Source organism: Chiloscyllium plagiosum, unplaced genomic scaffold (assembly GCF_037043375.1).
Source record: "Chiloscyllium plagiosum isolate Xiang-an unplaced genomic scaffold, Cpla_swu_hap1 HiC_scaffold_6, whole genome shotgun sequence".
NCBI lineage: Eukaryota > Metazoa > Chordata > Chondrichthyes > Orectolobiformes > Hemiscylliidae > Chiloscyllium > Chiloscyllium plagiosum.
In genome coordinates, this window is record NW_028270144.1 from 30160332 (window position 1) to 30179421 (window position 19090).

General features: G+C 41.0%; 1 protein-coding gene across 2 annotated transcripts in view; it reads right to left on the minus strand.

Moving 5' to 3' along the window:
- The window catches only part of tbc1d4 (TBC1 domain family, member 4), a 288880-nt gene that overhangs the window by 125828 nt on the left and 143962 nt on the right, over positions 1–19090 (minus strand). For both annotated transcript variants that reach the window (XM_043691388.2, XM_043691389.2), the window contains exons 3-5: positions 17610–17699; positions 13767–13871; positions 3847–3979 (exon numbers count right to left, since the gene is read on the minus strand). In XM_043691388.2, the coding sequence (XP_043547323.2) occupies positions 3847–3979; positions 13767–13871; positions 17610–17699 (328 nt within the window). The remainder of the gene's footprint in view (positions 1–3846; positions 3980–13766; positions 13872–17609; positions 17700–19090) is intronic.

A 19090-nucleotide genomic window follows, 5' to 3' on the forward strand; every position in this document is an offset into this window, starting at 1 on the left:
AGTGAATTCTCCGTTCGGTGTTCTCTGAACCATCACGTCTAGGACATACAGAACAGAAAACAGGATGCTGAACCTATCAACAAAGACGGCATACTTAAACTACTGGACTTGTGCCTCACAACACACTTTACATTCAACAACCAGATATACGAACAAATCAACGGAACACCCATGGGATCACCAATCTCGGGACTCATAGCAGAGGCGGTTATGCAAAGGTTAGAACAAACAGTCCTACCACAAATTCAACCCAAACTCTGGGTCAGATATGTCGATGACACGTTTGTAATCATTAAAAACACGGAAATAGAAAAAACACACCGGATCATCAATGCCACACTCACAGGAATCCGATTCACGAAAGAAGAAGAAAAGGATAGCCAACTCCCATTCCTAGACGTGATGGTACAGAGAACACCGAACGGAGAATTCACTACAAAGGTATACAGGAAAGCTACACACACAGACCAAGTCCTAAACTATGAAAGTAACCACCCCAACACACACAAACGAAGCTGCATCAGGACACTATTCAAAAGGGCCACAACACACTGCAGTACACCAGAACTGGAAAAAGAAGAAGAGGAACACCTATACAAGGTATTCGCCAAAAACAGATACCCGCGCAACTTCATCAACAGATGCCTAAGAGAAAGACCACGGAACAAGGACATACCACAACCAAAAGGACTAGCCACACTACCATACATCAGGAGCATCTCAGAATTGACAGCCAGACTACTGCGACCCCTAGGACTCATAACGGCACACAAACCAACAGCCACGCTCAGACAACAACTCACCAGAACGAAGGACCCGATACCCAACATGAGCAAGACGAATGTAGTGTACAAAATACCATGCAAGGACTGCGCTAAACACTATATAGGACAAACAGGAAGACAGCTAACAATCCTCATACATGAACATCAACTAGCCACGAAACGACACGACCAGCTATCCTTAGTAGCCACACACGCAGACAACAAGCAACATGAATTCGACTGGGACAACACTACTATCATAGGGCAAGCCAGACAGAGAACAGCCAGGGAATTCCTAGAGGCATGGCATTCATCCACAAACTCCATCAACAAACACATCGACCTGGACCCAATGTACCAACCACTACAGCGGACAGCTGAAACTGACAACCGGAAACGGCAGGGACAGACCACTATAAACACCGGAGGAAACATCAAAGAAGCGCTTCGCAGGAGGCTCCCAAGCACTGATGATGTCGCCTAGCCAGGGGAGGAAACGTTTGCAACAAAAACTTCCAGCTCGGCGAACAGAACCACAACAACGAGCACCCGAGCTACAAATCTTCGCACAAACTTTGAACTCCACCACTTCCTCCAGCAGCTCATTCCATACACGCAGCACGCTCTGCATGAAAAAGTTGCTCATTAGGTCCCTTTTAAATCTTTCCCCTCTCACCCTAAACTATGCCCTGTTGTTCTGGACTCCCCCACCCAGGGACAAGACCTTGTCTACATACTATATCCATGCCCTCACCATTAATGTAGAAAGGGAATTTAGAAGCCTTCACGAAACTTATTTAAAAGAAAATCGAAAAGGTCAGTGAAAAGAAAGAGCTTGCACACACTGTCAGATATTTAACAGGAACAGCCAGATTACCCAAACAGTTTGCGTCACTGATAGATGCTTCTTAGTAAAGCAAGTGTGGGTTGATTGGTGATGAAGAGGAGCTTACTGGGGTGGCAGAAGGCAGGCTGAAGTACCACAGGAGTCCTTTACATCTGTCCTCTCTAAAGAAGAGGGTAGTACCAATCCAGTAGCAAAGGAGCTGGTGCTGTAGAAATTGGGTAAAGAAGAATGCTCTGTAGTTGGTCGTTGGAAGGATGAGTTGGAACTACAGAAGTTCAGGTCACAGAATTCCAAAGAGACCTGAAGGATTGGACATCGTACAAAAATGCAAAGGGGATAATAAACCTGATAACTACGGTCAATGATTACAGATTATATTACAGTGTGGAAACAGGCCCTTCGGCCCAACAAATCCACACCGACCTGCCGAAGCACGACCCACCCATACCCCTACATTTGCCCTTACCTAACACTACGGGCAATTTAGCATGGCCAATTCACCTAACCTGCACATCTTTGGACTGTGGGAGGAAACCGGAGCACCCGGAGGAAACCCACGCAGACACGGGGAGAACGTGCAAACTCCACACAGTCAGTCGCCTGAAGCGGGAATTGAACCCGGGGCTCTGGCACTGTGAGGCAGCAGTGCTAACCACTGTGCCACCATGCCACCCACATGTAGAATGTGCAATGAAGGAGAAACCAGCTGAGATTATAATCAATCGCAAAATGAATTGGAAAAATATCGGTTAATAAATGAGAGCCAACCAAGATTTGTTAATGGCAATGTTTGATTACCTTGAATTTTTTGATGAAGGGGAGGATTAAGGAAGTTAATGCAACTAATGTGTGTAAGGGCATTCCAAAGATATTTAATAAAGTAACGTTCAACAGATTTGTTTTCAAATATCACTTCAGACTAAAACTAACTTGTGTCAAATTAGAATTGGCTAAGCAATTGAAAGCAGCGTCTGAGTCGGTATTCACAGATGAAGGAAGTGTGCAGAGATGTTCCAAAGTTCAGTGTTGAGCTCATTGTCATTTTTACTTGAATGGTCTGGAGTCAGGCAAATCCATGTACGTCTCATTCTGCTATTATCGTCCTGTTTGCTAACATATTTTGGATTCAAGCAATACCTTAATTTCAAAAGCCCTATCTTGCTTTCAAACCCCTTCAAGATGTCAGCCCTTTCTATCTCTGTGATCTCCTCCAACCTAATATCTCTCCAAGATACTTGTGCTAATCTAAGTTAAGCCTCTTGAGCATCCCTGATTTTAAATGTTCCCACCCTGGTGACCGGGAAGTGGTGGAGGCTGGTACAATTACAACATTTAAAAGGCATTTGGATGGGATTGTGAATAAGATGGGTTAACAGTGATATGGGCCAAATGCTGGCAAACGGGACTAGATTAAGTTAGGATATCTGGTCGGCATGGATGAGTTCGACCAAAGAGTCTGTTTCCATGCTGTATATCTCTATGACTCTAATTGCTAATCTAATCCATGACTCAATGAGTAATGGCACCAGGGACAATGCAGTACATGCTCAATGCTATACATTCACTAGCTGACCATGACCTTCCAGACTGGGAACATCTCAAGTGATTTGGTAGATCCAGGTTGGGAATTTTTAGCAATGTTGGGAAGTTTACCACTGGATTATGAGATGGGAAGTAGAATGGACCACTAGCACGGCGAGGTTTAGCCAGCAGCAGATGTGAGCACTGGGCTGCTTCTGGGGCAGGTGAAAACATTTTCATATATTTCCAAACAGATTGGAAATGATTCTGCTGGGCAAGTGTGATCCATCCCTCTGTGATCTATTGTGCATGAGTGGTGGAGGGAGGAGACCGAACTAAAATTGAAACCCCACCTCTTTGACATACTGGACACTGAAACACATTGGGATCTTCCTGACATTGCACAGTACCAAGTCAATAATGAAGGAAAATGCAGCACATACTTTATTTTCCTCCCATAATGAGATTCACCCACCCAGTATTTATTGTCCACTATCTCTTCTGAAGAGAAAGCCAGAATTGCCAGTGATCAATAGAGAGGCAGAATAGTTTCCCTAGCTGATTTCTCCATTTTGGAACTGGCTAAAAATTAGGAGCAAAAAGTGGAGAACCTCATCCATTACGGGTTAGACTTTTGGAGAATATTCTATTGTGCTGTTTGTTACCTTCAGGATCCATAGGACTGCAGTAGGCTTGGGTTTTAATCTTATTTACCTTCAATCCGTTCACAGAGTTTATGCAGGTAATGCATGGGGCATGCCTCACACAGTTTGATCTGAGTCTTAGCGTTCTGGAGGGCAGCAGCAGTACTGAAGGCCTGCTTCAAGGTCAGCATGACCTCATCCACCTGTCAAAGGGCACAGTTCAAATGAGTCACTGCACATAACTTCCTACTGTTCAACCATGCAACTTGTAAAAATAATGAGTTTTGCTAAAACGTAAACATAATAAAATGTTCCAAGCTGCTTTACGGGAGCTGTACCAAATGAAAGTTGACTCTCTGCTGACTTCCAAAAAGTCTGCAGAAGCGCATCTGAGCAAAGTTAAAATGCATTAAATAAAAGGGACACTCGTAACATGCATTGAATGACAGGAAATAAAGACACTGAACAGTTATTTTTCGTAATTGGAGACATATTTATAGTGTAGTACCTAAGGGATGCTGCGAACAGCTCTGCTCTCTTTGATAATATATTAATGACCCACAGGACAGAACTTCAATATTTGTGAATGACATGAAACTGGGAAGTAATTAAACTATGAAGAGGACCATGAAGAGGATAGCATGAAACTGCAAAAGGATAACAAGAGATTTGTGGAATGTATGGCACAGAAATGTTAATGCTGGGAAATACAGAATGAATCATTTTATAAATAATAGAGTAAAAATGCAAAAGGGGATTCAGGAGAAAAGGGAACTGTGTGTATATATGCACATAACAGTGAAAGTTGACAGGAGCTGTTGAAAGAGCAGTTAATAAGGAATCCAATATTCTCAGCTTTATCAAAAGAGATACAGAATACAAAATCATGGAAGCTATTTTCACCATTTTTTAAAGTCTGTTTCAGTCTCAACTGCAATATTACATCCAATCCTTGGCACCACAATTTACAGAGGATGAAAGAATATTAGGGAGTTTGCAGAAAAGGTGCATGAAACTGGTTCCACAGGTGACAAATCTCAGAAAGATGGAGAAGATGGATCTGGTGCATTTGGACAAGAGAGGATTGAAAGGAGGTAAAGGTACGCAAAATCATAAGATGCCTGTACAAAGGAGACAGAGGAAACTGTTCCATTTGCTTGAAGAATCAAATTGGCATAAGTTGAAGATAATTGAAGAAATAAACAGGGGCATCATGAAGAAGATTATTTTCAGACAGCGAGTGGGTAAGAACTAGAATGGACGGTCCAAGAGTCTGGTGGAGGCAGGTCAAGTGAAGCTTTTTAAAGGCAATTGGATCATTATCTGAAAAGGAAAAAAATCATAATTTTGAGGTAAAGGCAGTGAAGTAGAACTCTTTCAGACAGCCAACATACACATGTTGGATTAAATGGCTTCCTTTCATGCTGTAGATATTTTATCATTCGATGACTCTACAAGGAGATGAGGTCAGATGACCAAAACCTTGGTTGAAAAGGTTGGCTTGAGGACCGCCATAACAGCAAATGGAGAGGTAGGAAGGTGGACAGGTTTAAGTTGGGGGTGGGGGGAGAGGGGGCAAGAGTCTGGGCAGTTGAACAGACAGCCATAAATGGCAAACCAGTGAATCTCCTCGGACAGGAGGAGCACAGATATATCAGAGTGTTGTTAGCTTAGAGGAGTTTACACAGATTGTGAGGAGCAAGGATCTGGGATAACTTGCAAACAAGGACGAGAATTTTAAAATCAAGGTAATGCCAGCATAATAAAGAAAGGACACGCTAGATAATTCTTTTTGTTTTATACATCAAGGGAATGTTGTTTTCACTAGCTTCACCTGCATTTATTGTCCATGCCTAATTGCCCTTGAGATGGTGGTGGTGAGCTGCCTTCTTCAACCACTACAGTCCATTTATTATAGATATTCCCGCAACGCTGTTAGGAAGAGAATTCCAGGATTTTGACTCAGTGACATGGAAGGAATGGTGATATAATTTCAGGTCAGGATGGTGAGTGGCCTTGGCAGTTGTGTTCCCATGTATCTGCTTTCCTAGTCTTTCTAGATGGAAATAGTCATGGGTGTGGAAGATGCTGTCTAAAGAGCCTGGGTGAATATCTGCAGTGCATCTTGTAGATTGTACACATTGCTACTGAGCATTGGTGGTGGTGAACATTATGGATGTGGAGCCAACTAAGCAGGCTACTTTCCCTGCATGGTATCAAGTATCTCGAGTGCTAATAGAGCTGCACTCATCCAGGTCAGTGAAGAATATTCCATCACAATCCTGAAGTGCACCTTTTAGACAGTGGGCAAGCTTTAGTTACGGGGTTGTATGGAGCTGAGTTTGTCGCTATAGGATTCCAAGCCTCTGACTTGTTCTTGTAGTTACTATATTCATATGATCAGCCCAGTTCAGATTCTGGTCAATGGTTGTAGATAGTGCTGGATTCAACTTTGGTGATCCTATTGAATGTCAAGAGATAATTGACAAATTGTCCCTTGTTGGGTTATTGCTTGGTATTTGTATCACTTGCAATTTGTCAGCTGAAGTCGGGAGTGTGTTGCTGGAAAAGCATAGCAGGTCAGGCAGCATCTGAGGTGCAGAAGAATCAACGTTTCGGGCATAAGGAATTAGGCTTCGACTGAAGGAGTTTTTCAGAGTGGTGTCCAAGACTAGTCAATCTTCATCTGCTTCATCAATGACCATCTATCTATCATTAGTTCTGAGGAAGCGTCACAGGATTCGAAATGTTAACCCTGCTTTCTCTCCACAGATAATGTCAGACCTACAGCATCTGTTTAGAGAAAGGAGAGTTAACATTTTGAATCCTGTGACCTTTCCTCAGAACTAATGATGGATGTTTGGTCACTGATGAAGCAGCTGAAGATTGACCAGGCTCAGACACTACCCTGAAAAACTCCTTCAGTGAAGTCCTGAAGCTGAGATGATTGACCTCCAAAATAACAACCATCTTCCATTGTGTCAGACATGACTCCAACATGTAAAGAGTTTTCCCACCTACTTTAACTTTGTTAAGGCTTCTTGATGTCTCACTTTGTCAAATTCAGCCTTGATGTCAAGGGCATTATTTCCAGCTCACCTCTTTAGTCCATATTTGAATGAGATTTGATGTGAATTAATTCATGGCCAATGGAGTTTTTGATGACAACTTGTAACATCAGGTGGCAGAACGGAACATAGAATCATTTTGTTTTCAATATTATTTAATCAAAGGTAATGGAAGTAGACATGATCAATGATTTCAGAAGGACAGTGGATAGACACTCAAGTGAAATGAATGTGCAGAGCTATTGGAGAATGCAATGGACTAGGTTGGTCTAGAGAGAGCTGGCATTTTCTCAAGGGGTCAATTGGTCTCTTTCTGTGCTATAATGAATCTTGACTTTAATTAAAGGCAATGGATGATGGCATTGGACTCACGCCTGTCAATCTACACAGATACCTTACGGCTATGTGGGAATTTAAAAATCATTTATAACAACTAACTCCTATGATAGGTAGAACAATGACAGCGTATACATTAACTTCAATTTTTCCACAGATTCTTGTCTTTCAGCTATCACCCATAAAGATATTATCAATATTCACTGTTTAAACATGCATCAAAACAGGGAAGAAAATGTGTTTAAGTGAATTATGCTTATTTGTGAATTATTAAAAACAATGAGGATATTGCACACTCATCCCTTTGAATAGATTTCATTAGTTTTAGAGCTCATTTGTCACTTTGCCATGGCAACCAGGGTTGGCACTTCTGCAAATCGGCAGGTTATTAAACTGAGCCATTCAACCTAGAGTACTTTATATGAAAGTAATCATCATATAATGATGACTCCCATATAAAGTACATTAAGTTGAAATAGATCAGTGACGACACAGTGACAGGACTACGGTGAGAAGAAACAGTTCAACATTAATCCAGCAAAAGCATTAAGATGGATAAAGGAAGAACACACATAAAAACACATGCCTGCAAGTGGTACTAATTCCGATAGACAACTGCCTTATTACTCATATAGCCTTTAAAATGCAGTTTTATTTGATTACTTATTTTTTAAGTATGGGAAAATGCCAAACATTTATTTAGTAATCATTGTAAATATTTATTTTTGGATGAATATAAGATAGACAATAAGACAATAAGATGTAGGAGCAGATGTAAGCCACTGGGCCCATCAAGTCTGCTCTGCCATTCAATGAAATCACGGCTGATCTGATAATCCTCAAATCCTGCCTTTTCCTTGTAACCCTCGATTCTTCTCCCAATTAAAAGTTCGTCCCTCTCAATATATAGTCAAATATTGGGGGCTGGTTTAGCTCAGATGGCTGGACAGTTGCTTGGCAAAGTAGTGTGATATTTACAGCATGGGTTCCATTCCTGCACTGGTTGAGGTTACCACGAAGGACTCTCCTTTTCAATCTCTCCCTTTGCCTCAGGTATGGTGGCCACCAGTGGTCTCTCTCTATTGAGAGAGTACCCCTTTGGTTTGGTAGAACTACGGCAATTTGACTGACTTGAATATAGTTAATCAGCCAGCATCAACAGTCCTTTGCAGGAAAGAATTCCATAGAATCACGACCCACCGAGAGAAGAAATTTCTCTTTATCTGTCGTAATTGTGCAACCTCTTACTCTGACATTATGCCTTCTGGACCCAGATTCTAACAGAAAGCGAAACAACATTTTTGCATTTACCCTGTCAAATCTCCTTCACATTTATGTGTTTCAACATGGTCTCCTCTCATTCTTCTAAACACCGAAGAACACAGGTACAACCTACTCAACCTCTCCTTTTGAGAAAATCTCCCCCTCCCCAGAATCAACCCAGTGAACCTTCTCTGCACTACTTCCAAAGCCAGTTATATCATTCTTTATATAAGGGGCCCAAAACTATCCACAGTACAGAGTAAAAAAATCCAAGGAAGGCTTCAGGAGAAAGTGATCAGAATGGGGAACTTGCCACAACAGAGAGTAATAATGAAGACTGGTAGCAGAAAAGGGTATTTAGATTATTATTTGAGGGAACTAGGAATCAAAAGATTAGCAGTCAGGGTTAGGTGAAAAAAAATGACAGGAAGGCCTTGAGCAGGACAAACACCCCCAGAATAGAATTGCTGTGTTAAATGACCTGTTTCAGTTCCATAAATTCAATGCCGTTCACTTTGTAAACATACTAATTCATTACTGCTATTTGTATTCCGAACACAAGTATATATTCAATGGTGTTGTTCATAGCTGGAAACTATAGTATGGTTTCTGCAGTCACATTGTAGAATAAACCCAACCGAAGGTCACTTATCACCACACTAAAGCAAACATTAAAGAAACAATATAAATCACCTAGCTCAGTAAAACATGTTCCTCCTTATATAACAGAAAATTACAGTCTCAGCTGTAAATGTTTGTTCAACTATCTACTAATCACTTGACAAGATTTGTTTAATCAGCAACATTATTCCCTCCTCTCAGTTGCTGAAGGTGCAAATAATTCATTTTGTTATTCTTTTCCCCACCCTCCACAATTTCTTTGCTTTCTGTTGCTCTGTTCTATATTATGGGCAGATTGATGCTTGTTAAAATTCATACTTTCTACAATCATCACAACCCCAACACTCTTCCGGTCAAAGCGAAAAGGCAGTTTCCAGAGGTAGCTCTTGAATCCTATTATCTGAAACTTTGAGCCTGTGTAAATAGGATGATGCATCATGTGATTATTGTAGGTAACACATATTTCTTCAAAAGATGATAAACACCCCAATATCATATTGTACCATCAGACAACTGATTTAGTTTGTATTTCTAATTGCTCAGACACAAAAGGCATCTGCTAATAGGCAGTGTTGCTTTATTTATTCAATATTTTGAACTACCTTGAAAGCAATCCTGTTTTGGTCCTTGTACAAATATTCCATTCATTAGATTTGAGTAGTTGTCTTTAACAAACATTAAATGAGTGATTTATCTCCATGGAACTTCTCAGGAAACTTAATATCCTGGGATCACTGCCCAAATATAATGACAACCATTATGGGAATAACTGGGTAGCACTTGAAACCAATCAAGATAGACATGATGGGCTGAATGGCCTTTTCTACAGTTCATTATTTTATAAATCCTTGGTAAGTTCACTGTTTATTTTTCAATATTCTGTATTTATTGTGACCATAATGTTAAAACTGATTTACTTCAAGCATTCAATCTGAATGAAGAAGACAAATGGAAGCTTTAAATTGGAACTTTCATCAATGCTGGTTATGAACATAACTTTAACAAGGATACTAATGTGGGCTAAGTGATAACTGCGCTGGTTACATGCTTATCTGTTGTAGCTCTGTTGGTTTAGATTTGAGATTTTGAAGCTATTTAGTCAAATCCAACTTGATTTTCAACTTGAATCATCCATTTGAGACTGTCATTATTTTGTGGAGCCTTCTGTGATGCAATATTTTGGATGTATTACAACTGGAAATGTGATATAACAATAGGTGAAGATATTGGACCTTGTAGAACTGATTTTCAGGCTCCTCATTCCCCAAAAAGGCTGACTGGAGCTGTGTGTGAACTCCCTGTGTAGTTTTGACTGTAATGCAAATTGCATTGCAAGCAGACCTTTCATTTTTGTTCTGTGATTGAAGGAGAACCAAATATTGAAGTGTATTTTAATTATTTGTATACTGAATTCTTCATAACTGTACAATACTTTACAATTGTTTAATAATTAACTTACAACATTAGTATAGGTAATTAAAATAAATATGATGATTTTTCAATAAATCAATTGTCCCATTTTCTGTGTTTACTTATTCTCAATCTGTCGGTCTCTTCTACCTATGTATGTCTATTCTATCTAACAGACATGGTGGTCATATTCAACAAAGGAGCTCAATAACATGTCTTATGACAATGTGCCCTCATTCCTGAATATAGTATTTGCTTCATCATTGTTCTTCTGTTTCTCTGAATGACACAGCTTAACCTCTGTAATGAGAACTGAATTCAATATCATCTAGATTAGATTAGATTACTTACAGTGTGGAAACAGGCCCTTCGGCCCAACAAGTCCACACCGCCCCGCCGAAGCGCAACCCACCCATACCCTTACATTTACCCCTTTACCTAACACTAACGGGCAATTTAGCATGGCCAATTCACCTAACCTGCACATCTTTTGGACTGTGGGAGGAAACCGGAGCACCCGGAGGAAACCCACGCAGACAAGGGGAGAACGTGCAAACTCCACACAGTCAGTCGCCTGAGGCGGGAATTGAACCCGGGTCTCTGACACTGTGAGGCAGCAGTGCTAACCATCTGTGCCTTGCAATATTTCCTGCTGCCTGGTAATAAATTTGAGATTGTCCAACCATTACACCGCAATTCCTGTGCAAACGTCAGAAATACCTCAATACAGCTTACCATTGAAGAGGAATATACAGGGCACCAACTTCTAAAACATGCAACATGCAGTTCCCTGTCATGGCAGGGAGTGCAATGTTGAAATTGACTCTAGCCTTTTCAGTGTGTTTTGGATGCACAAGGTTTCCAGCACTGACTTTCCTAATGAATCTCAAAGATTAGAAAAGATTTTTAATCATTCCTAACAACAATCCATTGTTGGACTGAGCATATTGACCCTCCACCTCAGCATAGACACGATGGTCTGAATGTCCTTTTCTACAGTTCATTATTTTATAAATCCTGGGTAAGTTCACTGTTTATTTTTCAATATTCTGTATTTATTTTGACCATAATGTTAAAACTGATTTACTTCAAGCATTCAATCTGAATGAAGAAGAAATATTATATTTGCATTGGTGGTCAGCCACCATTTTGCAATTCACAAACATATACTTTACTTAGCATCACTGGAGTTCAAGGCATTAAGGAGGTGACATGCATTGTATGACAAAGAGGTGCAGGAGACTAAGACACACCCACTCTTTGTGTTGGATGCTGATTACATTTCAAAATGACAACCACCCACGCCAATACTGACACATGCATTTCACTTTTACCCTCAGAACTTAAGTCAATTCTGATTTTTAGAGGAATTTTTCAAGGCCCCAAAGGCCAATTTAAACACGAGAGTCTATGGTAAACAAAATAGCTAATAAGAAACCTTATTTTGTCAGTGAGAAGCTGCCTGTGTTTTAGCTATAGCAGTTGCACAGTCTTTCTGGTCTTACATCCAAAATTAGATAAATCTCTCATCCAAACCAAGCTAATGCATTGCACAGCCTGGCCCATTAGCTAACATCGTTGGATTCTTGGCTCTCAAAATGAAGAGTACAGGCCAAATCTCTAGATGAAGCTAAATTTTGTTTTTATTACATGGAACTTTTAACCACTGTTTTGAAGATAAAATTTCACAAGAGTATCTGTTTATAATTGAAGTTGCTGGTTAGCCATAGCTGAAGTAGTGTGATTCCATTGCCATGTGCAGTATCCAGAGTCCTGCGGGCTTAATTCAATATTTGAAAAATGTGGTCAACTATTTTAGATTAGATTAGATTCCCGTCAGTGTGGAAACAGGCCCTTCGGCCCAACCAGTCCACACCGATCCTCCGAAGAGTAACCCACCCAGACCCATTTCCCTCTGAGTAATGCATCTAAAACTATGGGCAATTTAGCATGGTCAATTCACCTGACCTGCACATCTTTGGATCGTGGGAGGAAACCCACACAGACACGGAGAGAATGTGCAAATTCCACACATACAGTCGCCCGAGACTAGAATTGAACCTGGAACCCTGGTGCTGTGAGGCAGCAGTGCTAACCACTGAGCTACCATGCCACCCTACTGTTTGCAAGTTTGTTTATTTCTGCCATGATTGCTATCTACCTCAGCAAGGAGCAATCTTTTTGTTTGTTCGGTATAACTTTATTTGACAGACCCACAATACACAGAGGACATTTTCCCAAGAGGTAAATGTCACATGAATCATGTCCTTCTTTCTCACTTCAAGGTAATCTTGCAGAATGGCACAGCTTCCCTGTGACTGGAAGAGGGCACACCACTTGCAACATCCGCCTCCAAAATAAACTGAAAACAGATCACAATTACTTAAAGGGTGCCTTATACCAATGCTTGCCAAACAATTTGTCAGTGTGACCCATTGTAATCCTTTTCACTTGGTTTGATCCTGATGTTTGTTGTAATTGGGAGAGGGTTGCGGTAGTGGTGGGAAAGAGTTGTACTGGTGGCCAGGTTGGTGGAGTGTTAGAAAGTTAGTGGGGTGGGGAGGGAGTTTGTGGGGTAGTGGGGTGCAGAGTTGTGGTAGTGCGTATGGAGGGGGTGCTTAATGGAGCACATGCTGGCCTTTAAGCTGAGGTGGCATTCAAGCTGCTACAGCGTACAGACACTGAAAAAGCCAACACCCAGCATTTTACAGGCCTTAATGGCAGCAGAGGTCCATTCTCAGAGCTCACTTCATTAGAACGTGCCTACCAGCAAACACAATCACGCACTATTAAAGAGGTCTCATAGCCAGGACTGGCAAATCTTAATCTCCACTCCACAGCTGCCATTGTTGTCTCAGAGCTCATGACGCCTTGTTTGTCCCTTGTCCCCATTGGGGTAACAACCCACAGTCTGGGAAGCCCTGCATAAAGCTTTTTACAAATCTAATGAAATGTCATTGCTTTGAAACATTAATTCTGTTTCCATGTTACACAGCTTTATCAGCTGCTGCTTTTGCAAAGCCTCAATAGGTCATCCACAACAGCCAGAGGAGAATTAGAATTGGTTCATGCATGTTCCATACAATAGCCTGAAAACTCCCAACATATTCATGCTATATATATCTTACCTTAAAGAGAACCTGATCATAACAGTCCTGGTATTGGCTGGGCTTGTGACAACTGCAGCTTTTATGCTCAATGATATGTTATTTGCATATTATGTTCCAAATTCTGATAAAGCTTTACTCTGGAAATTAGATGGACAATTGCCACATTACAGGAAAGGACTTACCAGTGATTCATTGGCACACTGAAACACGTAGCACACGTATTGATTCAGACCCTGTTCAACACTTTCTCGACAAATGAACCCAAAATGGTCCACATGTTTAATACCCTGAAATGATACAGGTAAAAGATGTCAATTAGCCACAAGGGAGTCAGCAAGGAAGCTTTCCTCTTAACAGTGTCTGTTGTTTGGCCCCATCGTTGGTTAACTAATAGTTGGATTGGAAATGCTTATACACTGTCAACATACCTGATTCACTTTGAAAATGCAAACTTGTTTAGATTTCGGAAAACTGAAATAGACACAGAATATAGTGGAAATACTCAGCAGTACAGCTAGCACCTGTGGAATCTTACAGAGTCTTAGAGATCTAAAGAACAGAAAAATGCCCTTCAGTCCACTGAGTCTATGCCATCAAAAACAAGCACTTCAAGCATTCTACCAGAGGAACATATTTAATGTTTCAGATCAATACCCTTTCATCACTACTGGAAACACTGAGCAATAGATTGAATTTTAAGTGAATACAGAGACAAAAGAGGGATCAGAGAGAGAAATTGGTGATTAGTAAGGAATGAAAAGATGGGTCTAGAGAGAATAAAAATGGTTAATCAGCTAATCATGGGTGTTCTGCTTTATTACCCCACCCATACTACCTCTGTATTTGATTAAAGCTTTTTACAATTCTAATGAAATGTCATTGCTTTGAAACATTAACTCTGTTTCTCCCTGCACTGCCTGGCCTATTGAACGTTTCTAACACTTTCTGATCTTGTTAGTAATAGTGGATTTGGGGAAAAAAGTATTCCTGTTTCCTCTAAAAGCACATCTCTCATCTTAATGACTGGTTCAAGCAAAACCAGAGGTAACTAATTCAATATATGTGAAAATATTTACAAAATAACACTATATGGTTGACCAAATTCATGCTGCACAGTTGTGAACACTAAATTTGTCCATGAATTGTTTATAACGTTTCAAATTGTCAAGGTCTTCTTTGGCTTTTTCAGAGGAATTTATTACTTTGACAGCAATTGGTCTCATGGGGGAGGCCATTATCGAACAGAATGAGACAAGCTCGAGTTACGAATAATTTTCACACAGAATATACAGCTGGATCAAGCAAGTTTGCACAAACTGGATTGAGAAGATTCAGTTGATACCCATTGCATCAATACAATGGACAATTTCAACCTGGAAACATCCTTGGCAAGTTAACAAATTCATTTGACAAACTCGGTAAAAGGATGCAGGCGTTGACAAACTTTGTCAAGTGAGTTTGTCAACTTGTCAAGGCACCTCCGACAGTACCTTCCAAACATGTGACCTCTATCATCCGGAAGGAAAATCAAGGGCAGCAGATGCATGGGGCAGCACTACTTGCCAAGGTTCCCCTCCAAATCACACCCCATCCTGACTTGGAACTAAACTGCCATTGCTTCAGTGTTGCTGGGTCAAAATCATGGAATTCCTCTCCTAACAGCTCTGTGCATTTATCTACACTGCAAGGGTTAAAACAGGCAACTCATCACCACCTTCTCAACATCAACGGGTGATGGGCAATAAATGCTGGCCCCACCAGTGATGCTATTCAATGTATTCCATGACGAAATAAACTCTTCCTTCACCTCTGTTCACACTACCCAGGACAATGCATGAGACTTTTATGACACTTGACTGACATTTTTCCCGTGGCCACGATTTCTATAGCTAAACAACAAAAGTGTTCACAGAACAAGTTTTTAATATCCTCTTATGGCTCATCTATTCTTTATTCTGGGTTGCTGACAGCAATGAAGATTTCAGGACAATTCTGGACTGTCAGTAACCCCAACAGGTTATGAGACTTATCAAATTATCTTTCCGAGAAATTGGAGGCTCTTCAGTGTCCCCTGCCAATTTCCTGATCAAGGAATGTCAATGTATTTATGTATTGGTGGGTAGTGGAGATGCTAACTTGGGAGTTACGAATGCCTTTGTAAATAAGCACAGACAGAAAGTATGGCTGCTGGATTAGGAGGTGCTTGTTTCTAATCCATAGTTGTATAAATAAGTCTTTATAGGTGTGTGAAAGTTCACTTCAGTTCTATTCTACACCAAACAGGTTTCTGGAATATATGATTAATGTCATTTCAGAGACAATACTGAGAAGAAAGGTTGAGCAATAGACCATCATCTGTATCCATTCAGCAAACAATTTACACCTTGCCATGGAGATCAGGAAAACAGATGTGCTTTTTTTAAATCAAATCTTTAAAGTTTGGAGATGACCCCAAAATTGGAGGTGTAGTGAACAGCGAAGAAGTTACCTCAGAGTACAACGGGATCTTGGTCAGATGGGCCAATGGGCTGAGGAGTGCCAGATGGAGTTTAATTCAGATAAATACTAGGTGCTGCATTTTGGAAGAGCAAATCAGAGCATGATTTATACACTTAATGGTAAGGTCTTAGGGAACGTTGCTGAACAAAGAGACTTTGGAGGGCAGGTTCATAGTTTCTTGAAAGTAGAGTCGCAGGTAGATAGGATTGTGAAGAAGGTGTTTGGTATGCTATCCTTTATTGGTCACAGCATCGAGTAGAGCAGTTGGGAGGTCATATTGTGGCTGTACAGGACATTGGTTAGGCCAGTTTTGGAATATTACATACAATTCTGGTCTCCTTCTATTGGAAGGATGTTGTTAAACATAAAAGGGTTCAGATAAGATTTACAAGGATGTTGCCAAGGTTGGAGGATTTGTGCTATAGGGAGAGGCTGAATAGGCTGGAGCTGTTTTCCCTGGAGTGTCAGAGGCTAAGGGATGACCTTATAGAGGTTGATAAGATCATGAGGAGCATGGATAGGCTAAATAGACAAGGTATTTTCCCTGGGTCGGGGGAGTCCAGAACGACAGGGCATTGGTTTAGGGTGAGGGGGAAAGATATAAAAGGGACCTAAGGGGCAACTTTTTCACGCAGAAGTGGTATGTGTATGGAATGAGCTACAGAGGAAGTGCTGGAGCATCTGTATGGCTATATGAATAGGAAGGGTTTGGAGGGATAGGGCCGGGTGCTAGCAAGTGGGACTAGATTGGGTTGGGATATCTGGTCGGCATGAACGGGTTGGACTGAAAGCTCTGTTTCCATGCTGTACATCTCTATGACTGTTTGACTGTGACTCTAAATAAAACGTAAAATAACTAATAACAGAGTGTTGCTGAACTGAAAATCTCAAGACTAATATGAAAGAGAAGACTGAAACATAGTACTAGTTTAATGCATTCTGGTTTTAAAACTATGACAATTGTGGAAAATGTTCAATTGGAGTCATACAGCACAGAAACAGACCGTTCTGCCCAAATCGTTCATATTGACCAGACACTCCAATCTGACCTAGTCCTATTTGCCAGCATTTGGCCCATATTTTATTCATATCAGATGCCTTTTAAATGTTGTCATCATATCCCACCTCCACCACTTCCTCTGGGAGCTGGCTCTAAACACGCACCATTCACTGTGTGAAAATGATACCCAGCAGGTCCTTTTTAAATCTGTCCCCTTTAACCTTTAATGTACACCCTCTAGTTTTGGGCTCCCCCACCCTAAGAAAATGACCTTGTCTATTTACCCTAGTCATGCCCCCCACAATTTTGTAAACCTCTATAAGGTCACCATTCAGTCTCCATAGCTCCAGGGAAAACAGCCCCAGCCTATTCATCCTCTCCGTACAGCTGAAATCCCAATAACATACTTGTAAATCTTTTTTGCACCCTCTCGAGTTTCACGACATCCTTCCTATGGAAGGGCGATAATTCTATCAATAACAGGAATTAAATAAAAAGTGATGAGAAAAGCCAGATAAATACAAACCTGAGAACATGAGGAAATATTTTTGAAATTCTTTTCAAGTACAACCGTTTTGGTATCAGGACTAATGAGGTTAATTTCAAACCGACCGACCTACAAAGGAAAGAAAACACAGCAATGATTCCCTTAGGAATAAAACAAATAGCCTGAGTTTCATTCAGTAAACCCACAGAACCACAAGATCATCGCTGTGTTGTGAGCTTATGACACTGCCCAGAGATATTTACATTTACAGCTCTGCCCCGTGACAACCATGTGCTTGATGGATGAAGACTTTGTGAGAAACGTACTGAGAGACACCCATCGCCAACTTTTGATCCTCTTCCGTTTAAAATGTCAGCATAAAACATATAGTTTTCACTGAATTGTGATCGTTTTCTTTTTGTTTTTCTCATTTGTGTCTTTATTTTCCTTTGCTGGCACATTTTCATTGTGGTGCAGTACTTCTGACTATGTTTGCAAGTGCTGCAGTGAAACAAAGCCTTCTGAGTCAGAGACAGAAGCACGACCAACTGAGCCACAGCTGACTTTCAGGCACTTTCCCAAAAAGGAGGAGGAAACCATTGCTTCTGGAGGGTCAGTAATTGAGGCCACTTTTAAGGGATCGGGCAGGAAACTCATGGGTAAAATAAGGAGGACTCGCTCTACACAGCAAATTAAAGCCTGAAAGAATGGTGGAATTAGGTTCAGATGTATCTTTCTAAAAGGAATTAGAAAAGGGTGAAAAGGAAAATCTTGCAGGACAATAAGGTTAGATCAGTGTGAGTTGGACTAAATGGATTGGGTCTGTCAAAAATTGACATGGATGCGATGGAGCTGACTAGCCTTCTGTGCTGTTTGAATCTATGAGACCTGAAGGCTGATTTGCAGTGGACTGACAGAAGCTTTTAGTGCTTTGTCCTGAAGCCAGGGGAATGATGCATATCAGGGGAGGCAGGACCAACCCAAGAATAGACTGAATGAATATCAATGTGGAGTTACTCCTTCAAATCATTCTGTGGACAGCCCAAAAGCCTGGATCTACGGTTTTAGGTTGGGAATTCTTCCTTAATGGAGAAAGTGAGGTCTGCAGATGCTGGAGATCAAAGTTGAAACTTTATTGCTGGAACAGCACAGCAGGTCAGGCAGCATCCAGGGAACAGGAGATTCGACGTTTCGGGCACAGGCCCTTCTTCAGGCAATTCTTCCTTAATACCCAGATAGTTATTATGTGGGATTTTGTACACTGATACTGCTAGAACATGTTCATCCTGGTGAAGGAACTATATGAGTAAGTAATCACCTGAATCATGCACCATGCAATGTTTCTGATATGGTTGTTGAAATTTGAGAAGACAGGGCAGCCAATGATGCTTCAGCTTTCCCAACCTGTGATTGGCTGATCCTGCTCACTATCTGGAAAATCTACCTCCACTGGCACTGGGGACATGGATGGGGAGGAGTTGGAATCTTCCTGTCATGGGTCCATTGTCCAGCCCTTTACT